The following is a 26,535-nucleotide window of genomic DNA, read 5'->3' as shown; positions in this document are numbered from 1 at the left end:
CCACAAGCAATCACATAAAAACAGCAAACAATCAATTAAACCCTGAATATTGAACAGATGAAAACCTCCCAGCAGAGATGAATTGTTTATCAAACTTTTCCCTGTCAGCTCAGGAGAACTGTGGTGCTTTTTAGGTTACTGTGGAGGAAATCATAAGTCACATATAACAAGGGCCAGTAAAACTCTTACTGGCCCCTTCGATGCTACAGCTACAGACTTAGAGTACATATCTGGAGAGACATGTTCATATTTCAAACAGACATATGAACACTAACTGAAGGAAGGACACACCTGAAACCACTGATTCAAATCACATTTAACATTTTACTCACTCAAGTGCAGCAGCAGCATGCTTCCTGTTTTTACACAATGTTGTTTTAATTTTTGTACAGCAATGTCATTGTATTTGTGCTGCAGAAAAGGGGCCTTTAATGAAACCCTTTAATAGTTTTATAATAACAATATGAAATCAAAATCAGTCCTAAAAATAGATTTCTGCCCTGGAGTATTAGTATAGGACTATTTTCTTTATTATTTGTATTCGTCAGGAGATCAAGCACAAGAACTAACACTGAATACAAAATACAGATACATAAATATGTAAATATATAATATTTTTAGATGTTTTACATTATCGACACAAATAATTGAGACCCATCTGCAAAACAAATAAGAAAAATACTAAAGAATTTTTAAAAAATATATATATTTTTTAAATTTAAAATTTTAAGCATCTGTAACTGATAAAAAATTGTACAGAGCATGCAATAACAAATAAAGCTTGCAGAAAACGAGTCACTATATATTTAAATTATACGTAGGAAAAGATTTTTCCAGATTTTCTATCTTTTTGAGGCTTGTGGAAAATATTTAATCAATTTTTTTTATGGTTTAAATTACATAACAGGCTGAAACCCGATCTCCCACAGTTTCAAATCTGATTTAGGTTTCAGATGGAGATTCCCAGTCTAGGAATTAAACCCATATGAGGTAACAAAATCACTTGGTTTGTAACTGGGAACCCAAAGGCACCTGAATATCCACACTTTCACTGGTGTTTGTGGCTTTATATGTTAGTGGAGGAAGAAATCCCATAAAATAGGCCTTCTCGGTGAGTCATTTTGAACTGTATGCATTTCAGAGGCTGTTCGGCACCCGTGCAGACCACGGTTTATCCTTCTCCTTTGTTTACCGCCACGGACAGCGGTCCTGGTGCACGAAGTCCTCCCACCCCCCTGTTCACGTCCGTGCAGCTGGATCCGTGCACGGGGAAGCCCGGCCGGTAGTGGCGGAGGGGCACAACGTGACCTGACAACAAGGAACCTCCGGGAAAACCGTCAGTCCTGAGCTATGTGCAGAGGAGAGGCTGAGTGGGGGTCCGGCAGGGGGGTTGCAACAAGCGACGCGGAATGCGGCGCCTCACCTGCAGACGTGGAGGGAGCGAGCACAGGGAGGAAGAGGAGGAGGAGGTGCGGCTCACTGAAGGGGCATCGACGAGGAGGCGTCGGGGCCTGCGCTAACGTGGCGGCCGTCGGGAGCCCCCCGCTGGCCTGGGAGGACACCCCTCGTAGCTGGGAGGCGGAGACGGGACCCCCGCTGACGTCAGTAGGCCTGTCTGTTTCCTGCAATAGAAAGTGAGAGAGAAGGTGAAGGGAGAAAAAACAGCGGATCCCCTTCTTACTCTAAAAGGTGTGCTGCGGCCCTGACACGAGCCAAACCCGCACCTGTGAGTATCACCGCGTCCCGCGCGCTCTCTTTGCTCCCCCGCGCGCGTTTGCGGCTGCTAAAGGTCGAGCTCGGCTGCTGCAGCCGGAGACAGTCCGACATGCTTTTATAGCTGTGTGTGTGTGTTGCCCGGTTTTAGCCCGTCGCTAACTTTGAGTGGGGGGAGAAGGAGGGGGAGGAGGAGCAGGAGGAAGGGGGGTCTGTTACTGAGAGAGGAGAGGTGTGAGTCTGTTTGTGCATTTATTTTATTATTTGTTTTTTGCGCAGTGTTGTTTTTGGACCCTGCAGCACAGAAAAAAAGAAAAAAAAAACTTGCGCTTGCCGGGGTCGCCTCTCTGCGCAGTGCCCGCTGTTGCACTTGGAGGTAAGCCAAGCAGCTACACCTGCTGCTCCTCAGTGTGTTTGTGTGTCCGCTGTTGCCGTGACAAACGTGTGTATTTGTGTGTGTGGCTGAACTGGAATCTGACTGCATTTTGTTGGATAAAGGGAAGCGTCCCATTCGAGCGCTGTTGCAGCGACAAGCGAGGGGTTTTCCCTGGCTCCGCCCTCCCTCACAGGGCGTTCACGTGTTGCAACAGGCACAAAATACGCTATTCCCACGCATTGTTTTTGCTGACTTCATTGCGCACAGTTAAATGCCAGTAATGCCCTTTTTTCTTTTTAGCTCTGCTTCTAATGACTGCACTGCATGAACCCGGAGCACACATGCTCCTGCAGCCCGCTCTGCATCTAATGCTTAATATTTCTCAGTCTTGTGATTAACGCACTCAGAGCCAGTGGGGGCTGCTTTTGCATTTCGCCCCTCAGGTGTGAAATCATCACTCTTTGGTCACCTGAACGGGACGCAGCATTGTATGTGGTTCTCCCTCGCTCTCGTTCTCTCTCTCTCGTGTTAGTATCGGGGTGTTTCCTCGCATATCTGTGCGCGCACAAACACACAGGCAAGCAGTCAGGCTGGCTGGCAGACGGACTGACAGACAGACGAAACGTCTCTCTCCTCCTGCTCCCCTAGCTCGTCCGCGCCGTCGACCCCTGCGCTCAAACACCACCCGGCGAGGAGCCCCTCTTCATGCGTCTACTGAAGCCGAGCTTGCATGTGTTTTTGTGCGACCTGCTGCAGCGAGTGTGAGTACCGTGAGATGATGTCATTGCTCTAGCGCCACATGTACCAACTGTATGGAGACAAAATATCACCATCATCATCATCATCATCCAGTTGTAGTAAGTGTTATGTAACATTGGTGAGGAAGAGAGGAGGGGGGAAGAAACAAAAGACTTGATTCCTGAAGCACTGCTGCTCACTGCAACGTGCACGTCTCCTGCAGGGGTAAGGGGGGTGTTTTGGGGTGGAGATGATGCAAGGGCAAAGGAAGGCTAATGGTGCCATTAAATGAGAGGTTTTATTCATGATTTTTAGTGATTTCCTGTCTGCGCAGAGGGGGAGCGTTTGCTCTGCGGCTGCTTGTGCATGTCAGGTAGCACTGTGGGTTTGACATCTGGGTAACATTTAACTTGAACACCAACCTTTTTCTGTCAGCTGGAATTTGCATTGCAGCCATAATAAGCTTCTAATCTTCCATTTAGGGAAAGGTCATCGATTGATATCAGTGCGAAAACAATCGATGGAGGATGCAGACCTGCAAGACTGAACTTTGACAGAAAGATCTCTGACACTTCTGTGCCTGACGCTCAGAGGGGGGGGGGTTGTATAGTTTGCATGATTTGAGATCCACGCTGACGTTCGTTAAAGTGATGAGCAGTAACTCTATCATTTCTGTGTCAGCCTCGAGATCAGAGCGGCAGATAGCAGCCGCTGCAGGGTTATGTTGATATCGACAGAATGTCTTCACACCTCCTCCCCTCTGACGGCAGAGAGCAGGCCGAGCCTCACCGCGCAGCGCTGCACGTAGTTTCAAGGCGGCCCTGAAATGGGGGAAAAACTCCGACCCGGGCACCTGTTTGAGGAGCACGCTCAATCAGCCGCTCTGTCCTGGACTCCCAGACAGCTGCCAAGTGGGAGCAGGAGAGGCTGCACAGTGCCTCATTGATCTGTGGAGCTCATGTTTGGCCTCTGCAGACTTGATGTATTCACAGTATATGTGTGTGTGTTTGTTTATTCCCCTCTAGATGTGCCAAGACTGCTCAGGAGTCGACTCACCTCAAGGTTAACAGCCACTCCCCCCCCCACCCCTCAAGATGCACCTGTGAACTGAGGCGGAAAGATGCCGCGCACCAAGCAGAACAACCCCAAGAATTTAAAAGGTGAGTTAGCGACCGTCCTGCTTCGAGGTTTCCTGAGATACTTTCGGCTATAAGACGCGTTGGTTTGGATGGAATTTTTAAGGGGACGTGCTCTGTTGACTCGCCACCTGGTTGTATTTCTTCCTTCAAGATGTGTGATTCGATTGAAAATAGCGTCTTTATTTCCTGAAATGTCAGGCGTAGAAGAAGAAGAAGATGAAGAGAGGAGCAAGGCATGAGCTGAATAAGAGGAAGTACAGCCTTGCTGGTTGTTGCTGTGATAACATTATTTATGCTTATCTGAGAACTGAGTGTAGTGTTGGAATAGCTCTCCAGTGTTTGGGTTAAGTTGTGCTGTTTCTCCTTGAACTCCTCCAGGATTTTTTTTTTTTTTTTTTCATGAGATGGTGAAGTAGTTTTGGTTCCTCCATTTGCTGTTATCGTCTTCATGCTGCGTACAGACGTCAGTGCGCTTTGTTGCTGTTTTTCGGGCTAATGCGGTCGCCTTGTGAGAGTATAATTTACAGTCTTTGTGCTCATTTGCAGCCTAAAATTTGAGATTTTCTGCAAAGTTGGCCTGCTGACAGCTCGTGTACCGGAAAAGTAACCCTGATGCTGGTTTTGTGCTCTGTGTTTCTAGACAAACAAAATAACCTGTGTAATTTACCAGTGCACAAGTGGTACATATACCTGCACTCACAGCGTGCACAGGTCAGCAGTTTGCCTTTACACCGATCTCCTGATTTTCTTAGTAATGTTGCTCTGCAACCATCAGTGCAGCTGAACAATTGCGTTGCTTTGATCTCAACATTGCAACTTGGCATTGGACGCGAGGGGACGTTAAACCCTTTAGAGCTCTTCTGAAGACGAGGCTTTGGTGGATAAAAGGCTCAAAAGCAGAACTTCCTCCCGCGTGAGACTGGGCATTGTGTCCCGTGTGAAACCAAAAGCAAATATTAAATAATAAATAATGCCGTCAGTAAAATTCATCTTTAATTTTAATTTTGTGCATTTTTGTAAATCACATTAAAAGTAAAAAAGAAAAGGGACTAATCTAACAATAAATATAATAGAATTTTAAAATATTGTATGGTTATCTTTATGTTCCAGTGACATGATGATTGTGTTTCTGACTATCCCGGTTACCCTTCATATTACGGATCGAGTTTAAGGTAGATGATACACGACTTTTCAGTAGTTGCTGCTTTATTGGAGTGCCCTCCCTCTGGTCACTGCAGCGAGACAAACAGAGAGGCTTATTTTATCGCCGGTCGGTTATCGGTTCACCTGAGACATCCTGGTGCTCCCTGCCACCAAACGCTTCGTGTAAAACTTGTATCCCCATTTTCATTTTTTTTATTTTAAGTTGTGATGTGATGCATTTTTGCTTTCACATCTTTGTGTCCCGAGTTCATTAATGTAAACAGAGAATTGTGGCTTTTGTTTGCCTTTCAAAGCGCAGTATTAACATAAAGCAAGCAGTGTTTTGCTTTTAATCTCCCTCAGTGGCACTCATGTCCTCCAGGGCCTGCCACCTCACACAACGGTGTGTTACAGGCGGTTTTTGGCGCTTGTGAATGTGCAGATATTTACTTGAATACATACATTTAACAAAGTTGAAGATTAAAGGCCTGATGGAGGCATGCTTAAGTCAAAGCATCCTCCCGCGGAGCACCAATTGGCTTGAAGGATTCCTTGTTATGTCGAGAATTGACAGATTTGTGTGTCAACAGACGTTTGCAGTTCACAGATCGACAAATGTGCAGCGTTACATGCTGGGTGTGAAAATGTGCATCACTGCCATTCCCCAGCAGTCAATCCTCACAGATTTGTCCACGAGCAGCCAGCCAGAGTCCCTCTGTTTATCTTATAAACACTTCCTCTGTGTGTGTGTGTGTGTTTTGTCTTTTTGCTCCTCGTGAAGCCTCTTTGGACAAACCACATAAATAATTGAGCTTTACAACAGTTCATTACTTTGCCCGACAGAGGACGATAGAAATGGCGGTCGAACGATGCTCGAGTCTGTTTAAATGGTGTTGGTGCAGACGGCGGTGCTGCAGCTGCTGCAGTGTTTGTGGAATTTGAATTTCAGAATTTCAGAGGATGATTAGCAGAAATTTGATGAGCGCAGCTGATCGTTGTTTCAGGGGTGTGTTTAGAAGATCTTGAACGGCCAGAATTGTTTGTTTTTTTTATTTTAAGGAGTAAAAATGTGCAAAGAATGAAATTCTTGTCTTCATAGTTGTGTTTTGGCTTCTTGAAGTTGTCCTTGAAGCAGAAAGTGACCTGAACCTGATGTTTTTTGCACACGTATGACTCAGATCTGTTCTATCATGACTATTTGAACACCACAAACCACACCGAATCTGATATTTTTCACTTCTGATTAGGGTTGCTTTCATATGTGCTTCTTATATTAGTTGTATACAGAACACGTGACCTTTCCATCGCTCACCTGAGTGTTTTGCCACGAGTCTTGTGGCGGAGATGCTGACATGTGTAGGTAAAAGTGACCTTTCACTTCATGAAATTTTGGTTTCAGTAAAGCCATTTGTGTCAGAGTGAAACCGCTCCCGGCTCCAGCTCCTCATCCACACGCAGCTCTATATGGGAGAAGCTCGTAAGTTTAAGTTGACTCTGTTTATCCTCTTTAATCTGAATCAGCTTACAAATGAAACCGTGAACGCTGGTTTTGCCTGTAATGCTCTATTATTGTGTCAGCTCAGGAATGTTTTTAAAAACAAAGGAGAGAAAACCAGACCGGAGCAGCAGTGTGAGGGTAGCCTGCACATTTATTCTGTTTGTCTGGGTGATGTCTCCCTCAAGCCATTTTCTGTGTTTGAACTTTTTTTTTCTTGCCTTGTTAAAGTTGATTTGTGGTTCTTTGTGTGAAAGATGAACTGATTGTGGAAATCTGAGCCGATACAGGTGCTTTTAAAGAAGCGGGCTCACAGCTGATGCTGATATTGATGTTTTTAATTGATTTGTGTCTGTGTGTTTTATCAGCTCTTCATTTTTCAGCATTTATCCAGTACAAATGCTGATGTTGGTTTTATCATTACTGCCCAGCTTTGTGGGCATATTTTTTATATTTTCTTTTAGGTTTTCTGATCATCTTGACTCTTTGTGGGTTTGTTTGATGTATTCAGCCCACTTTAGTTGATTCCCAAAGTTCAATTTGCTTTTTTTTTTTTTTTGTGTACAGCAAATGTATGAAATGTGAAGTTGTGTTGGCTGTGATATTACAGAGATAACATTTGGCAGTGGTGCAGCTTTTCATTGTTTGCTAGTAACCTAGGAGGAGTTTCCACAGATTTGGATTGTCCTTATAGCAGATAGTTGTTGGTGTTTTTGTGTATGTGTTGTAAGAAACACAAGTTTTCCTCTGCAAATATTTCAGTCTGAGCCCCAACTGCACAGTCTTGGGCTGCAGGTGGAGACAGGAGTCCCTGTTCTGCTCTGCAGCTTTGGTTAGCTCGGCGTAGCAGCGCTCTGAACCAGCCTCTCCACCTGCTGTAGGTTGTGGTCAGAGAGGCCTTCAAGCTCATAAGTTAATCACATACGGTGCTGGTCTGAGCCTGCCTAGGTGAAGTCTATGTGTAATTTCTGAATGAAAACTATAGCTCGAGACATTGTTTTATGGCAGTCTGCTCTAATAAACTGTACATTAGAAAAGGCTAAAAGGTTTTTACTTAAATGGAAATGTTAGTTGTTCGGTGGGTTTCTGTGGCTGCTCGGCTTATTGTTGTTCAGTAGGAGGAGAATTAACTGTTTTGACATTTTAATGTGGACGCAAGTGTAGAGACAACTGCACTGTGGGAGGATTTTTACATAAAAGTGTGTTCAAAATTTACGATTTGGCTCTTTATTTTTGGTCAGATGTTCTGTTGTGGTGGTAAAATCAAACCTTACAGTTTAAATGCAACTCTTTACTCAGTTTAAAGTAAAGGTCTCTCTGTGTTTCTCATCTTTTAAATGCAGTACAGTGTCAGCTAAGTGCTGACTTATTTCCATCCTCCATTCTTGTGACATTTCTGAACATCTTGTGGGGAGTACCCACTTCACTTCCTCATCGCTCGATGACTTGTTGGCGTCTCCTCGTGCCTTTTGACCCAGTTCATCACCTCTCCTCAGGGCTCTGCTCTCAAGGGGTTTTCTTTATCAGACAGGAAGTGCTAATTGCATGGCGTGCAATCACATGCTTAAACACTGCTGTGGAGAATTTCTTTTTCTGGAGACTCAAAGAAGCCTCTTCAGACTGCCCTGAAGCTGTCACATGATGATGCTCAACGCCTGCCTTTAACACAGAATTTCCTTTGCATATTAACACTGCAGTAATTCATCAAGCAAGGAGGTGCTGTTTAATTCTTTTCTCAGGTCCTCTCTGCCTTACAGGCTTGGCAGCATCTGCCTGGGATATAAAAAGAAGCACAGTAAAAAATTTTCCCTCCAGTCAACTAAAATCTGACTTGACAAACATTATACTGTTAGGAAACAAAGAACGAATGTTTTCAGAGTCTTGGTTACATTATTTCTGTTTTCTTAAAGTTAGTTTTTATTGTTTTAAGCCATATTTTACAGAAGTGTGAGCCCCGTGGTGAAGCTTTTAGTGGAAAAAGAAAAGCGAAGATGAGTTTTAAGCTTCATTAATTTATATACTTCAGAGAGGAGGAGTTTTTTGTTTTTGTTTTTTTAAGGCTAAGGCTCAGGTGGTACAACGTGCTTGCGACTAACCTCAGTTTAATGGTGGTTTTGTCCCCGCCTCTTCCACATGTCAAAACGTCCTTGTGCAAAACCCCAAACTGACTCCCAGGTCTGCTCTGTGTGTGAGAATAACTGAGAAATGTAAACTACTTTAAGCACCACGGAGGTAGAAGTGTTCTAAAAGTGGAAACCATTAATCATATCTGTTGCATTCATTTGCGTGTTATCTTAAGGTTAAAATCTAAAAAGACCAAAGCATGAGGATTTATTTGAAAAAGAAACAAGCACACCTGAGAACAGCATTCCTCCTCCAAGGCTGAAAATGTGCCCCCAGCTGTGCATGAATCCAGATTAGTTTGTGCCAATTTGTTGAAGTTATGATGGCAAATGTCCAATATAGCCTTTTCTCACAGTGGAGATGAGTCCACATCAAGATCCTGGTAGACTGGCCCAACTTAAAAGTGATTAACTTCAATCTCTGGTTAAATCCATCCATAACTTTTTGAGTAATCCAGCCAAGCAAGCAACCCACCCACACACACAACCTTCTTGGCGGAGGTAGTTATAGCCATGTATCAGTGATGTTTTTCTGTGAGTGAGACTTACCCGCCAGTCGAAAAAAGATGATGTTTTTTCATTTTAAATTGTCTGTCAACTCATCTTTTCAACCCACAAATGTCCAAATCTTCAAAGTCGCAGTTCCTCTAGTGGCCACTTGAGGCTTGCTACAAAAATGAGCTTTTTCCCACTGACTTCTGTTTTAAAATGTCAAATTTGTTTAGAGCAAACGTACAAAAAACAACCTGGTATTAACACGTAACGCCCTCTTAGAGTTTTTCATGCCCTCAACTCTCTGCTTATTGGAGTCACAGAGCTGGACTTTTTGACTGTGTTTGTGCCTTTTGTAGTGCTTTCAGTGAAAATATCTGACTAATAATACGGCTCGCTGTGTGGTACAGACATCCAAGAAGTCCGTGCTTTAGCGTTTGGCGATTGAAAGTTAAATATTTTATTGGTTTGTTACTTGGCGTGAATCAGCAGGTATCTATGTCTGTGCCGTGCCCATGCATAGATGTTCAAGCTAGCGAGCAATAACTCAGAGACAGTATGGGTGCAACTACCATGATGTCATCCGCTGGTTTCTGAATTTCTGTTATGACCCCTTTGAGTTGAAGGTTTCTGCTGTGGCCATCTTGATTATAAGAAACGGGACGTGACAATGAGGGGTGGGTCTGGGTTGGAAACTGCTTGCTCTTTGGCTGACAACTTGTGACTGACAAGTCGTCAGCCAATGAGCGAGTGGAAAATTTAACGGCTAATGCTCCTTAAAAAATAAAACTGAATAAAATGGGTTATTCAGTATGACCCCAAATCAGTGACTAAGCCTGCAAACTCAGCAGCAAAGTGTTTCCAGAGTTCAAGAAAGAGACATTTTATTTTTTTCAGAGGCCTTTTATAGGACCTGAAGTCTTTTTGCAACCACAGCTATTGCTGGTGCCTTTCAGACAGAATGCAGGTTTAAGGGATTTCCACATTGGCTTAATTTTTCCGAGCAGGAAGCAACAACCATCTAACTTAGTGGTCTACCCTCTTGTGTGACATGACCACATGACCGCTCAAAAAAACCCCAGCATGCTAACTTTCGGTCCAGACACCAATGAGTGATGCCACAGTGGCTACGTCCTACTTTTATATGCAGTCTCTGGCTACCACAATCTATTTTAAACTTTAAACGACATAAAATGTCAGTTAATCATGATTTCTATTGGCTCATTGTTACTAGGATTTTTTTTGTTGTTGCTGTTGCCAGTTCAACTCTGGTGTCAGACTGGACTTTCAGCATTAAACTGGATAAAGAATAACAACCAACTGATGTTCAAAGCAGGATCACTGATGCTTAATTTCTATAAAAGAAAGAAAGAGAAAAATCTTTCAACACTATAAGGAGAGGGTGTTCAGTTTAAGATGAATAAATACTTCCAGAAGCACTTGGAGGACCTGGAGTGACTGATAAACTGGTCTCTTGGTGTTTAACTGTGGGACTGAATAAGAAACGCGCAGATCCAAACAAACGGCCGAGAGGAAGGAACTGTGAGTTTGTTTTGTTTCTGTTGAATCTGTGGGCTGCTCTGGGAGAGCGTTCGCTGGCTGTATTTTTGTCTCAGTCATAACAAACCATCGCACACAGAGCATTTTTCCTCCTGTGAGACACAAAGAAGGAAAACCCTGGTCCCAGGTGAGCAGTGAATCATTTACCCTCATGGGAAGGCTTTAAGATTGATTAAAGAAGCTGAACTTCCAAACTAAATTAACTTTTTAATTTTCTTTACTGCCAGGGTTGCATCAGGCTCCCTTCAGTATATAGATCATGTGTTTGTGTGCACAGTCAGGAATGATCTCGTGACGCAGGTTGTGGGTAACAGTGCAGGAAGTTAGGAACTCCTGTCCTCCCTCCTCTGAGTCTTTGTTTACTTTTGTCAAACAGCTGCTCTCTTAGCTCTGCTGCAGTGGTTTCCCCTTCAGAGGAACACACACGCACACACAGAAATGCAAGCAGCAATACAAATAACAGTTGGTGTGCTTAGTTTTGTTAACGTAAACAGTACAAGTGCATCAACCTCAATTTATCCACTGTGAATTTATCCTCAACGATTAAAAGTGACTTGCATACTGGATTCATGCCCTAAAGCTAACAAACTAAATGGAAGTAATGCTCGTGCACTTCTGCTGGGAGTCTGTGGTTCGCAGCTTAAATAGATGTTTTCAAACTGTGATACTTTCTGTTACATATCAGCTGTCACAGTGGGAATACTCATATTAAACATGGCCAAAACTTCAGCTAATCAAGTCGTGTATAAGTAATCACTGTTAGTCATTAGCTCAGGCTTTAAATGACGCTAAAGACTCAAGTTTTCTTCTCTCTCCGTGTGATGTAGGTGAAAGCAGATGTCCCCAGTATGGTTAACTTGGGCAGCTCTGGGTGTGAGCACAGAAGCCCCATGTTTAGGCTTTTTTTTCTGTGGGGCAGCTAATCAGGAGACAGATCTAAAGAGAGAGCAGATAAAGCAGCTTGTTTCAGACAAATATTACCTCAGAGGCTCCAGCAAGGCCTGATGTAAGAAAAATAAGGATTACTTTGAACTTTGAGTCATGCAAAGCTAGTCCAAACGAGAAATGAGCATGTATCATCTTTAAGCTTGTGTTTACAGTTGAGCGATGGCTGGTGAGGAGAAATATTAAAATTCAGAATATCCTTTGAGCCAAAAGAGTTCACACGTCTATAATAAAGCATGTAATACTAAAATGTTTAACATCAACCTACACTGACTGGCCTATCAGAGCTTATAGGATTGAATAGGACAAGCTTGGTAGCATCCAGTGTAAGGTTTCTGGTGCTTCAGACAAAAACAAATAAAAACAACAAAAATGTCGTAACTGTAAGATACAGCTCGTCTCGCACTACGTTGAGGCGTCGGCCGCTTCACCCTTGGTGGTCTGTTTTGTTTTGTTTTTTTCCTTTTCCAGACCTGGTGAAGAATCACAGCCACAAATGTCCTTTTGATCCTCTACATTAGCAAGGAGGGAGGTCGACAACCTCAACAGCGTCACAGCGATGAGGAAAATCCTGCACCATCTTCATGATATTTTTGCACTCATGTAAACAGGCGGGGGCAGCGAGGCTTAAACGAGCAGAGCTACGACTCCAACCTCAGACCTTCAGTTAAATCTGGACACTTTAGTTTAATTGTGCACCTATGAGCCTTCACTTTAATAATATTCAGATTTAGAAGCACAATAAAATTCTTAGTTGGTCATTAAGTTATTGCATTCGACATTCCATCGTATGTTTCAAGACAACTGCCTTTTATTTTTAAAAGTTATAACTTTTAAGCACAAACAACTTTATCAGTTAGATTCAGGTCATAAAATGATCAATGACATTTAAAATACTAATTAATTAAATGTGATAGAGGTTTTGTTTTATAAATTTATACAGTACAGTTGCCTTCAAACCCTTTATAATGTTGTTTCACACTGTACAGAGTGGGAACCAGGAAATGTGAATAGACAGAAATAGTTTGTGAATTTTAGCAGTTCAATTACAAAGTTAGGTCTCTGACTAAAATGTGATCTATACATAGCATCCCTTTCTCTAAAAGACGTGCTATATGAAAGTGTAGCACAAAAAAACAAAAGTGTAGAGAAATAACAAAAAACATAATACAAAAATGTTTGTTTGCTTTGGCGTTTGTTGTCAGCACAGTGTACCTAAACTTGATATTTAAAGTTCAAGGAGGTGGGTGAGATATCCTGTGCTCTATACTGGGAACTAGGGTGACCGTCTACATGTGAAAGTACTGTTTTAAATGGTGGTAAAATAAACACCTTCACCTGAGCGACAGCTGTGAATGTCAGCTGTGTTGTGCGTCTAAAATAGGATGTTTGACCTAGTTGCAGTGGAAAGTGTGGCCTTGAATTCAACTTGATTGAGAATTATTATTATTATTATTTTTTTAAATCTTTCTGACAGTGTGCACCGAGCTGCGTTCACTGTCTGTCTTTAAAGTATTTATGGGCCATTTTTAAAAAGTCTGAAAATATCTTAAATTCACAGTTACTAACAGAAACACCTCAGATTTTCTTACATTGCATTTGGAGTTATAAATGTTCTTAGTCACGTCACAATGCTGAAGGTCTTGCCTGGGTTGATTTTAGGCTCAGTGGGCTGATGCGCTTTCAGTTCACTGGTGGAAACCCTGAAGATGAGTTCAGCGACACATGGCTCAATAAAAATTCAAATCAAATTTTCAAATTTTTTTATTTGTCACACACACGCAACCACACACAGTATGACATGGGGGTGAAATGCTTGTAGCTGTACAATGCCTGACCATTAAATGACAGAAAAAAAGTTTTACAATATTTACAATTTACAGGTTACTACAAAATTTACAAATTAACTTAGGAATTTACAGTAAAGAATGTGCAAATAGCAGAAGAGATTATAAAGGTTATGAATTATAGGATTATAGGAAATGTGTGGTAATACTCTTTGTATTTAATTTGCACTGTGTGTGCATACTATGAAATATTTTCAATTTTAATTTTTTACTGAAATTCTCATGTTTCACTTTTTTTTTTTTCTTTTTTTTTTTCCCCAATTGCTGGTTTCAGTTCAAGTGGTTATAAATGTTTATGAAGTGCAGTATAGGAAGGGTTTGCTCTTTTCCCGATTTCTTGGGATATTTGTCACTCTTACACGTTTCGGATGTAGTCAGATTTAAATCACATTGAGATTATGAGGCTTATTTTTGTCTAACATATTTTTTTTTCAACCTTGGAAACAGTTGAGTGGGAGAAATTTGCAAAGAAAAAAAAAAAGAAATCAAGAAGAGGCCAAAATGTGGGGTACCTAACTGTAAAAGGAAGCTGAAGTTTTCATTCTGCGATAGTCTTCTTAGACAAAAGCTGCTGTTTTGTCTGATGATCATTTGTGTTTCCGTGGGGATGCCCTCATAATCGTCTTTGTTGGGCACAAGTTTCTGTCGCATTCAAATAAATGACAGAAACAGGAAAAACCTTCTGAGAGTAACTTTCCATCGGTTTCACCCAGTCACCAGAAGTTTCCCAGTCTGTATTTGTAGCTGTACATCCTTTTTGTTTGTGGTATTTTTCAGCGTAGTCCACAAACGTCTGTGTGGTGGTTTGTGGTGTCTTCTAATTTCCCCTCTCGGGGGAAGCACATGTAGAACCAGACAGTGAGGTGTTGACCTGCAGGAGACCCTTTTTTATTTTTTTTATTTTTTGCAACCATTTAATAAAAGGCAGACTTTAGAAGTGTGCTCATCTTACAGTGTTGGTGTTTGAAAACTAGAGCCAATCAAAACGTGTCTCAATATGAGGGAGAGGGGATTAAAAATGCTGTGTAGTCCCAAATAAAGAAGCACACCAGGTACCTGTAAGACCATCTTCCAGATGCTACCTTCCATGTGGTGTTTATTATCCGTCTGTGTGGTTTCTTGGGTTTTCACTCCCGTTCCTGGACAAGTCTGCCCCTGAAAATGCCCAGACTTCAGTGTTTATTGAACTGACTCTGCATTCCTCGTCTTATACAAAAAAAAAAAAGATCCTTACACCGAAGCCCTACAGGTCTGGTTTTAGCTTTAGCGGGCATCACACTGTGTGATTAATGGTAAACAACCGCAGTGAATGCGGGTACATTTAACAAGGTGGAAAATGTTTACCCTGTGAAGCTGATGCAGGGAAAGGGAGACAGTGTTTCCCATCCCTCGGTGTGCTGACACAGATATAAATAAAGCTTCTGCATCTTATTACTTTAACCTGTTGGCTGATTAATGTGTAATGTGTGAGGATGGGGACTTAATTTTGCATCTGCTTAAAGAGTAATAATCTTTACAAGCCAAATTCTGGATTTGATTTGTCTTTAAGCTTGTGGTGTTTTTTTTGTTGTTGTTTTTTTTTCTCTTTTCACTGCTGCAGTAATTTGCAACAAACTGCCATCAGTTTCCTGTTAATGATCAACCACTTCTCTGACCTCAGCACTGACTGTGGTTAAACATCCACGTCCAGAATCGGCTACAGCAGCTACTTCCCTTAATCACAGTGGGCACGCTAACCAACCCAAGGCCGACACTGAACACAGGAACAGAGTTGTTTGTTGCTTGAAAGCTGCAACAAAAGTCGAGCTTCTCTGGTCTCGCCGCCTTTGTTTTTTAGCAGAACTGACCTTCTTCTAACCCTCGGGAGTGTTTTGCGATGCCTCTTTGTCAGCTTTCTGCACTGGCCTTGTGCTTTGGGAAGGAAATGCATAGCAGGTCAAAGCCAATCTCCCTTAATCACAGAGTCACACTAAGGTCAGGGTTTCTTGAAGATTTTCAACTGAATGTAAATCATTAGGCTTATCTAGTAGTTTCATTTTGCATTTAGACTCAAATTAAAAATAAATCTGATGTAAAATCTTAAAAAATGGTGTCTTGTATACCAATAGGAGGAAAAATAAGTTGGTATTAAATTATATTTTAATGTGAAATTGTGATAAAGAGCTTCATTTGCAGCTCAGATCACTATAGTAAAATTTCTCTCACACTTTCATAGATTTGCTTCATTTTAAAGGTTTAAAAAAACACCCCTACAGACCACCTGCTCAGCACCACACAGCCTTAAGACACAATGAGCTGTTGAACAGAGTGAAGCTGGAGGCAATCTCTGCCAACCATTCCACTTCCTGCTAATCAAAAATACAGAAATTTGGTTGCACAACAGGGAGCGCTCCTAAAATCGTATTCCTTAAATACGAGAGAATGGAGGAGTTGCTAAAATAATTATATAAACCTGCTTCTAGAGAAACAAGATGTTATTTCAGTTTTCAAAAATAAATTGTCAGTATGTCCAAGTAATTCAGATTTTGTCCTTTAATTTTTTTCCAGCTACATTTTAACCATAAAATATTATTCTCATAATACATATGGCAGCAGTACTGAACCACCTACACAATACAGCTGCAGGAGCTGCTTGTCCATGACACGAAGCTCCTGGCATACAGTTTTCTGTCCTGATGTTAATAACAGAGGAGGTCTGGAGTTGCTGTGGTTCCAAACACTTTGCAATAACACCAGTAATTGATGGTGGAACATCTAGGAGAGAAGAAACTGAATTATTGCTCTTAACTCATTCTGTGAAGCACTTTGTGATACCTGTGGTTTTTTAAATGTGCTATATAAATAAAATTGTATTGTATTGTACTTGTTTGTAACAGAAAGCTCTTCTGTGAAAGAATGAGGTTCTAATTTTTGTAAAGGCAGTCTGCACGGCTGGTTGTTTGTCTGTGGCACCTGTTTGTAGACAATAACTAGACTTTAGAAGCGTAGTTAAACTACAACAGAAACTTTGATTTCATGCCTGAAATCAAATTGGCAGATCCCGTAGAGTAGCCTATGGTGCTGTGGTGGCCTTTCTACTCAAAATTAAAATGTGAATTATCCAATGTTGTAACAGCTTTTATCAAAAATATTTTCAAAAATGAGGTTGACTTCACTCTGCACGAATGAATGTTCCCTATGAAACTGGAAATCCAAAGAGTGGAAAATTCTAAACTTAGAAGTTCTTTAGTGAAGTGTTTAGATACTAAAAGGTCACACATTTGACCCAGGAGTGGGCAGAAACCCCAAACAGAGTTAAGAGAAGAATAAACACAACTGCAGAAGAATAACGATATTGGTGTGTGTTTGCTGGATGTGTATAATAATAATAATAAGGTGGGTTGTTGAATTTAAAGTGTTGGCCCTTCTTTATCTCGACTGATCGATGTTGGGCCTTAAAGCAAACTGTGATTACTCTGCTGTTGAATCCTGGGCTCTGAATATCACTGCAGCAATATCAGGAGAAAGATGCATGAAGGGTAGGTTAAATGTTTGGCATGTAGAGTTTTTTTTTTTTTTTTTTTGTCACTACGCTTGTCTACTGAGTGTAGGGGATTTGTGAGCATGCACTTGGGTGCTTCAGACTGCAGGAGAGGATACTGGGACAGAGCCATGATTTAGGGCAAATACAGCAATGAGTGTGCAGGTGACTCAATATGAACACAGACTGATGTCTTGTGGGAACGTCTGAAGTTGCTAGCCCGACTAGCTTCTGTTTTCTTTGCAGAAAACAGAATCTGGCTTCATCTTTGCAACCAATCAGGGCATTTATTGAGAAGTTCCTATCTAGAAAGCAAAACACAAACACTTAAAGTTTAAAAAGCATGTTTTTTCTTACTTCTACTACAAATGTGCTCACAATGAGCTTATCATAGCATAGATCATTCTCTTTTCTGACACATAATGACCAAAAATGTAAAAAATGAAGATGATATTTTATTTGGTAGGACTTGAAATGAGGGCTTGAACCCTAAAACTCATCAGAGAAGTGTTTACAGAGGTTAAGTGTGAGGGTTGTTTTTCCTTAGACTTCCTAGTGCCAGAAGTCGTTGTGCAACCACTGGTATCCCCTCCTTCCCCTCCCATTAAGAGTGTAGATTTTAAGCACTTCCGCATTGGCTTCACTTTTTAGACATGGAAGCTATGTCCATCTGTTATACTGTCTATGGTAGATATGCCTGGCATCACATGTCTGAAATGGTCGTCAGCATCAGAGCAAAACAAAAATTAAAAGTGTCCTATTTAGACTCTTGGCTGGCTGGGGTGGCAGGGGGTGAGTCAAGCGCCATCTTTGCTGTTATGAAACTCTCACGTTTTCATTCAGGGTTCGTGTCTCTCTTATGTCTTTAAATGGCACAGTGGCCTCTTCCAGCTGTGTGTCTCAGTGACACCTTAAGTTTCATAGTATTCATACTAAGTGGTATTGTGGTGGTGGTGGTGGGAAACACTCTGATTGCACATTTGAGGGAAATACCAGAGATATTAGAGGTTTTCTTTTCACTTCGCCTTATTTTCAGTTACTTAATAGAGCGGGTTTGCTCATTTCAGTTTAGGTTTATTAGTGTCAGGGTTATAGTTTTTTGTAAAAATACAAGGTGGGCAGAAGTTAAAAGTAGATGCTGCCAGATAAACATCACCGTGTGGTAAAGGGCACGACCTCCTGCCGCTTAAGGGTCGTGAACCTGGTGCAGTGCTGCAGGGAAAGGGTTAACATCCCGGCCTGAGAAAATGGATTTTTACGTGTTGTGTCACGCTTAGGCAGCCAAACCAGTGTTTCCGTACAGTCCCTTCAAATTACAGTGTGCGAGTGCAGCGAGCTTCACACAAAGGGAACTTCTCTCCCAGAGGCAGGAATAAACCGGGGTTTTAGCAACAGTAACTACAACAGACAGGCTGCGACTAGTTCAGGGATGCCTGTTTAACTCTGTGGCAACCTTGGAGAAGGTTTCACTTTGACACTGGCAGAGCTGGGCCGGGGAGGAACCCGCCGGGGAGGAATTTTTATGGCCATATATTGTGTGAAATTGAATATGGTGAGAAGAGGAAGGCAGCTGCTCCCTTTGCCATCCCGAAATGTGGGTTAATGTCTATTCCTTGTTTTTAACAAAGGAATAAAGGCTTATATTTTAGCCTCTCCTCACAGTGAGCGAGCTTTAATGGCAGACACACAGGCTCAGAGTTCAGACGCTGTGCAAAATGAATTTTTGATGATGGAAAGTGATGACTATTGGAGACCAGAGACTTTTGCCCTTTCTTCATTTGCTATGAACTCTTAATGTGAGATGAATCTCGCAGATGGCACGGTGGTTTTAATCACCAGGGGCTAAGTGGAGGGCGGTTTCTCCCTCGGGGTAATTACTCTGTGGCAAACCTCCTCAACACCTGGTAACATCTGTTTTTTGAGGTAGCCAATTTGTCAGTTAAGTTGTTAGGACTTGTTTATGTAATTTGTTGTTTTATAATTAGTTTTGCATGTTTTTCAGGGGTTTATGTCAACACAGTAATTCAGAAGAAAAACAAATTTACAAGTTAGTCAGTAAATGAAGACATATTTTATTTAATAGATAGACTCAAATCACTATCTTCTAACCTGTTACGCCTTTATTGTCCTGGTCTGATCATGTTTAACACCCAAAAGGCTAATGTGATTTGGCATAAAAGCCTTTGCTGGGAAATTTAAGGATGCCCTCTTATGGTCTGCCTTATTTTCTGTCATAAATATGCTGCTGCAATGGTGTAAGCTCATATTTTACATGGCCAGAGTTTCAGATGAGGTCATCTAATGGAGAAATAATCCATGAGAGGCAAAAGCTCAGCTTCAGACAGTTGTTTCTACTTTAGCCTGTATGATTTCAGCAAGGGGGATATGGCCAAGGGGGTCATGAGGGGCAACCAATGAGAAGTATTTTGCCTTAAAGGAGGAGGAGCTTAAACAGAGGGGCTGTTTAAGCTCAAAGGCCCCGAAAAGACAAATAAGGATCATTTTGCACTGTGAATCCTGAAAAGCTGCTCTTGTAGAGAAAATATGGAGCTTAATAGAACCACAATCATAGATTTATCGTCATTTATTTAAGTATTTTCATCATTGTTTTACTGGAAATGACTGACATTTGCACATTGTATTTTGTGTGGATTAAATGCTATAAATGAGAGCTGTGATTAATTATCACTTTTGATCTAACAGTTTCATGCCTGATTTCATATTAGATTAAATGTCTTTGTTTTTCAGACCGTGAAATATGGAGTTTTAATAAAATTTGTGCCCATAGTTTGATCTTTTGTGGATCAGTTATTAGTCATCTGTTATTTGAGGAAATAATCAGGATTTATCAGCTACCACGTAATTATTTTTCAATTTTTTCTGACATGTCACAGTGCCCAAAGTCACTTTTATGCCCTGTAGATCTCTTGTTATGAGCTGATATTCACCTCCTTGATAACACCTCCTTGTTAGAACAGCAGACATAATATGGAAGAAATCTGTGAATCGTAATAGAGCTGATTAATTATTTAATTTACAATCACAGCTAGTTAAGCCCAGTCAATCCTGTTTTCAATATCGATTTGCCTGCTGAATATTTTTTTCTATAAAATGTATGTAAAATGCCACAGGTGATGCAGTCTAAACTCAAAATTGTTCAGTTTTCAATCATATAAGTGTAAAGAAATGTGCAAATTTGATAAGAAGAGCTGGATGGTGGTGTAACTCCTCATTGTGAGCTTTAACTTGCAGGTCTGTTTCTGAAGGGTGCTGTTACAGTTTCGTGGTTGTGCTTTGGTATGCTGATTTTTTTTTTTTTTCTGCTTCTCAGTCCTACTTCAGCTTTTCTTCCTCCCACCTCAGCTAAACCCATTCGCCGTCTGCACACTCTCAGTTTGAATGTCTGTCAAACTCCTGCCTGTTTACCAAACGTTGGTGACTAATACTGTAGCTAACACTGCCCGCCTCCCTGTGCAGAAAAGGTCTCGCATGTGTGTTTCTTCATTTGTTAAGTCGTGCACCTTTTTCATCTGCGCTGCGAGTGTTACTCTGCGGAGGCACACGTGTATTCTTCTCCCATGAGACAAAATGATCAAAGCGTCATTTATTAGCTGCCTGTCAAAGTCTTTTCTTTTACCTGTTGCAGCTAAGATCCTCAGATCTGCCACCACCCACTTTGGCATTTACGTAGGGGCCCCCTGAGGACGGCTGACCTGTGTGTGTGTGTGTGTGTGTGTGTGTGTGTGTGTGTGTGTGTGTGTGTGTGTGTGTGTGTGTGTGTGTGTGTGTGTGTGTGTGTGTGTGTGTGTGTGTGTGTGTGTGTGTGTGTGTGTGTGTGTAATGGGCTCCATTTTGGGTGTGTATCAGGAACTTCTGTCCAATCAGTCAAATTATTTGGCTTAAACTTTTCAAAGTGAAGCATTAGTGAAGGGCTCAGTTAAATTGGAGCTAACGAATGCTGACCTTCTCGGACTTGCTTGGTGCATGAGTGCACCCCCCTCCCCCCCGCCCCCTACATGCACCCTCCCACCTCCACAGGTAAGCTCTTGCAGCCTGCTGAGCGACTTCCTGGAAACTTGGTTGAGCAGCATTGATGTTGGCAACCCAGAAAGGTGAGCATTGGCGTCGGAGCGGGAATGATGAGGGGAAAAAACAGGGTGGGAGCCGGCGGGATTTGCCTCTGCTCACGTCAGCACAGGGGCCCAGAATAGTGGAAGAAATCCTCCCTGCGGTGGCGAAAAAGGACCGGTGCCGGGGCTGCGTGTCACATTATTTTGGAGATATGCTCATGACACAGAGAGGAGGCGGAGAGCTCCTATAGACTCTGAGGATGTATGTCATCTGCAGAGAAATGCCCCAACAAAACCTGCATCTGTTAGACGGGGGCTGCTGCCTCCCAGGGGGTCCGTTTTTATGATGTGTGGGGAAAATGTGACGCAGGTCAGGCTGCTGGAGTTGAAGTAAAAAGAAAAAAAAATAATAATAAAAGCTTTGGAAAAACTGCTCAAATTAAAAAAAGAAGTCTGCCAGCCGGAAAACCCTTAAAAGGGTGGCTGTGTGGGGGCGCTCTTCAGTGTGTGCGTGTGTGCAGCTGTGTGTGTGTATGCAGAGCTGGCATTGCTTAATGGTTTGCACAAGCAAAGCCCAATGTAGGGGTTGCCAGGGAAACAGAGCAGCATGAGTCTCGCTCTGCAGGTGCTGTTCTTGTGTCCGACTGCTGGAACCTCCTACGAATGAGGAGGGGAGGGGAAGGGGTCAGGGAAAACTGCTAAAAAACACGTCAAATTGTAAAAAACAGGGTAAGTAAACAATATTAGGACTGTAACGTGTGACGAGAGCAGGATAAAACGAGAGTCTGAAGCGAAAATAACACCTCCTTATAGCTGTTTTCACACATAAACTTCAGACAGTTCTGGGAGAAACATTTGCCAAAGTTGTCCTTACTCAGATTTAGCACAGCAGGAAATAGTCAGATTCAGACATGTTTGCACTGGGAATGCAACATTTATGGTAAATTGAGTGGAAGGGAAGAAATTGGAGAGAATGATCAAAAAAAGTAAAAATGCAACACAATGTTTGAGGTTTAATATCATCGTTTAAATGCATTTTTCTATAATCAGAGCTGGTTTAATGTGGCACTTTGCAGCACATAACACCGCGCGCACACAATGTTGGATTATTTTGGAGACTGACTCACATTACAACTGTAAGCTTTTTTATTTTTATTTTATTTAACATAGACTGTAAATAAGGATGCACATTACCACTGTGATATCACCCACTGGTTTGTGAAGGCTCGCTACAAACATCCTCATTCCCAGAAATGTGATTGAACAGCCAATGCCCTGTCTATTCCAACACATCAATAAATATGACCTGAAACCAGTGACTGAGCCTCTAAAGTCATCACGAAAGTGTTTGCTGCGTGTGTAAACGTTAATTTGCTAAATACTAATAATACTACACTATTTATCTTAGTTTGTAGCTTGCTGGTTTTATAAAGAGGAGTGCTGCCCTGCGCCAACGCTGCAGTCGTAGCTAGAGGGAAATGACCCCATAACTTCTTGGAAAATATGAGTTCAGCAGACTAGTATTTCTGGTCTTAACCAGCAAAATTTGAATATTTATTTGGTTATTAAAAAAAATGTATAACAAAAATAATAACTAGCAATTGCTTACCTCACTTGCAACTGGCTCCAGGATAGCTTGCTAGCTCAGAAATTTAGACATTTAAATAGAAACTTCCATCCCCGAGCTTTTTTTTTTTTACGCTACTTAACATCTAAGGGATGACATTCGCTAGTCAGACATAATGAGGATCTCATGTGTCTCAATCTTAGCTCAGCTCAGCAAAAAAGGAGGTGGAGGAGAGATTCACCAGGAAGGAGGTATCCTTTGCAAGTTAATTTATCCCATCCCTCCTGTGTTTGAACCGTAATGGTTACATAAATCCAGCCTGTTGAAGGGCGTTACTCTGAGGACTGTGGCCATTTTGCAGAAACCAAAGTCAGCCATGTGTCGTCGAGGGAGGTTGGAGGGGAAAAGAAGAAACGGCTCTTGTAGGAAAGAGTTTCCTGCCTGAGAGTGAAGTGGTGAGATTCTGCAGAGAAACGGGTAGAGTTCGTTTAGATGCCCAACAATGGCTGATTCTGTGGGGAAAAGGCGCCGTTTCCCCTTCTGCCCTGACGGTGACAGGCACGCAGGTCCATTCAGATTCGTAGCTCAAAAACAAGCTCCTCACCTTGTCATCATTTTTCCAGGCAGGCTGCTATCAGATCATGCATTGATTCATGAGGCTGCTTGGAGAGCTGCTGACTCTCATTTGCCTTTTATATGTTTATGAACACTGCTAGACTGCTATTAGTATTAATGGAAGCAGTTTGCTGCAGCACTATAATACCTCACCGCGTAATTAATTCAATTCCAGTGTCTTTACATCCATCTGGGACATTCATTTTCCTCCCTGATTACACACATGCTGAATTTGCGCTCAATCGTTGTATTTAAGTTTGTCCTTGACTAGAAATGACAGGCCCTCTGCTGCTGTGCGAAGCAGATGTTGTGGTGGAGGAAGCGACAGGTGGGCAGATGGGTGAGAAGGCAGAGGTTGAGTGTGCGGTTTCCTTAAGGTCAGGCCGTGGGCTGTATTTATCAACACTGACACTTGCTGTTTCTCTGCTGCGTGGGTCGTCTGCCATCATCAGCATCGCTGCGGCACATCAGCCAATCAGAGCGCAGCTGTGGGCTTCTGCTTCTCGGGAGTCACATGCATCGGGCAGGGGAATGACTAACAAACAGGCCTCGTGGGAGCACAAGCCGTTGCTTTTCTTGCAGGCGACAAACTCTGAGGTGACCCCCCCCACACTCGCTTTACACAGCACGTTAAAACTTGTCACCTGACATGTCCGTACGCTTTCTGAAAAGCCTCCACGCGGCACGTCTCTGCTCTATTACAGATTATCCACCCCCTCGCCTCACTCGGCCTGCTTTCTGTCATCCAAGCCTGAACACTTTTGATCTGTGGAGAGTGAAGACGCCCATAAGAAGGCTGCATCACAACAAGCAATTCGAAATGATTAGAGAAAATTGCAGCAAGCTCTTTGTGACGTGCAGTGAAGGATTTTTCCACTGTTTGTTTGTTTGTTGATGCAGCACTGCAGAGACAATAGCGGCTTAATGGAACTGAAACTGGGTCTGCTTTTACTTAAAACCAATACATTTTGAGTAAATGGTCACAAAACAAAGAAACAAAAGCAAACATGATAATTTTACAAAATTAGAAACTTAAAAATGAGAAAATCAACATATTCAAGAAGCACTTGAATATGATGTGCTGACCAGTTTTGTAGGACCTTCTGAAAAATTCTTTTCTGTTGGTTAACTGCTTGATTTGTTACCTGTTGTATGGACATATGTCTATTTAAGAGCTCATTTTTGATTGTGTGACTTTTTGCCCAATGATGTCACGTTAGTTTGCTGCACATGGCTAATGTTATCAGTGCAAGCAGCCTGCTTTCCTTGCAGGTTAACGTTCAGCTGTGCAGGGTGAGATTTGCTGCTGGGGATGCACGGGATCCCCCCCCAACCCCCTCTGGTCTATATGTCCCTGCCTCTGCTAAATACATTTTCTTGCACGGTTGCGATAAAACTTTATTCCACACTCAGATTTTTATTGCTGCATCTTGAAACAATCTACAGCACAAATGTCAGCTTTGACTTTCAGCGCTCTTGATGCCATTACGGTGGAGATGACGGTGCGTAATGATCTGGATCGGTTCCGCTCCAACGTTTCAATAAGCCAGAAAGCATCAGTGTCTCAAAGTGAAGACTACGCAGACAAAATAAGAGCATGAAACGGATTCAGAGTGTCTGGAAACTCAAAACAAATTCTAGAGATACTGTGTGTCAATCACTTGCCTGATTTCTGACATCAGAATTCCCTACAAAGGCGAGTTGCAGCTCTTTTTTTTCTTTTTTTTCTTTTCTTTTTTTCTTCTCCAACTTGTTGAACTGTGTACCGTGCACACCGTGCACCGTACCGTACCACATAATGGAACACTTTGTCCAATAGTCAGAGGTGGAAGCATACACTGGATATCTTTCTGAGGACATTCATTGACAAGTCTGTGTCCTGAACCTTAACTTGGACAAAAGTTTAACTCTAAGCCTAAAACAAGTTAATGCTCACCCTGGTCTTTGAAGCAGGGTAGAAAAGGCTGACTAAAATGTCTTAACTTTTACAAAATCTCATCACTTTAAACGGCCAAATACACCCTTCACTGTTGCCCCCCGAACCGCTCCACATGCTAAACATGGCGTGACACATACTTAAATCACCATTTCAGCGGGTCGTGCATCTCTCAATAGTAGTGCACGATTGTGTTGGATTTAAACATTCCAACAATATCACTGCAGAAGCTCAAAGATTTCCAGATTACACAGATGCCTGAAAAGATGCAACTTTCTGGAGACATTTCTCTTCTTCCAGTTTTGACTTCTGCTCTTATTCCAGCGCCGATGTGTAGGATTTTAAGTAGTGACACCTATTGTTCAGGCAAATACTGCACTGAGTACCCATTCCCCTCAGTGAATAGTGATGTCATTGTTTGCATGCAATGAGACAACTGTAATGGGACCTTTCACTGAGGATGTGGTATATGTTCAGTGTCCTGTTCAAGGTAGTTGTAGAGGAAAGAGCAGAACAGGTTTCAACACTTCCACCAGGATGTCTGTGTTGACTTTATATCTTTTACTTGTACCTGAAGAGCATTAATAGACCTGTAGATCTGTTATGGAGGTCAAATGTCAGATAAGCTACCTACAAGTTAAGCAACTGTTTAAGAACTGTTTCACCAGATGTGTCAGCTTGGATGGAAAATTGTTTTCCAAAAGTGTTTTCCTCCTGTGGTCTCCATACAAAATTAAACAAATGTTATGTAATTCAGTTAATTATTAGCAATGGAATTCCACATCTGCTGCCACCCTTCATCAGATATTTGCATGTTGGTGTTGTTCATAAGGGTCAAAATAGCTACTGAACCTTTCTTCTGTAACAAATTTCAGGAGTTTTCTTTATTAATTTACATGATATAATAAATATATTATGAAGTTAGGTTTCCTGTTAGCCAAATTTAGGTTACTCGTGGTGGTTCGCATTAGCTAACTTCTACCAGAAGATCTACTGCAGTGATGTCATTGGTCCGTTGCTATGTTGATCTTGGGCTAGCACTGTTTTGATGATGCAGGAGGAACACCAACACAGTGATATCAGTGCAGTATCATGCAGGCAGTCAGTGTTGGGCAATGTCAAAGCGCAGGGCGTGCTGCGTTCACTGCAAACAAACTCAAACTGATCTTCAGAAAGCTAGCTGGACATGTTGCATTTCATTTAGTTTTGCCTTTGGTTTCCTGCGACAAGTGACATCACTCACTCACTCACTGTTT

The 26,535-nt window shown here is 42.0% G+C and overlaps 1 protein-coding gene and 1 long non-coding RNA gene across 4 annotated transcripts in view; one reads left to right on the top strand and one right to left on the bottom strand.

Moving 5' to 3' along the window:
- Nucleotides 1-304: 304 nt before the first annotated feature.
- Nucleotides 305-1,986, bottom strand: LOC145423810 (uncharacterized). The gene is made up of 2 exons (XR_013904853.1): nt 1,725-1,986; nt 305-1,622 (listed from the first exon to the last, which is right to left on the bottom strand). It is a non-coding gene; the product is annotated as an uncharacterized LOC145423810 (long non-coding RNA).
- hivep1 (HIVEP zinc finger 1) overlaps nt 1,586-26,535 on the top strand; it is a 67,234-nt gene continuing 42,284 nt past the window's right edge. Inside the window, exons 1-3 of one of the 3 annotated variants that reach the window (XM_080296676.1) lie at nt 1,607-1,726; nt 1,993-2,089; nt 3,853-3,987. In XM_080296676.1, coding sequence (XP_080152802.1) covers nt 3,948-3,987 — 40 coding nt within the window. In that variant the 5' untranslated portion in view covers nt 1,607-1,726; nt 1,993-2,089; nt 3,853-3,947. Of the gene's footprint in view, nt 1,727-1,992; nt 2,090-2,661; nt 2,851-3,852; nt 3,988-26,535 lie in introns of those variants that run through there. The other 2 variants (XM_026156774.2, XM_026156775.2) reach the window with 2 other exon arrangements.

This window comes from Astatotilapia calliptera, chromosome 22 (assembly GCF_964374335.1).
Source record: "Astatotilapia calliptera chromosome 22, fAstCal68.1, whole genome shotgun sequence".
Classification (NCBI taxonomy): domain Eukaryota; kingdom Metazoa; phylum Chordata; class Actinopteri; order Cichliformes; family Cichlidae; genus Astatotilapia; species Astatotilapia calliptera.
Note: the sequence above shows the minus strand (reverse complement) of the source record. Positions and strands in the feature narration are given on the sequence as shown.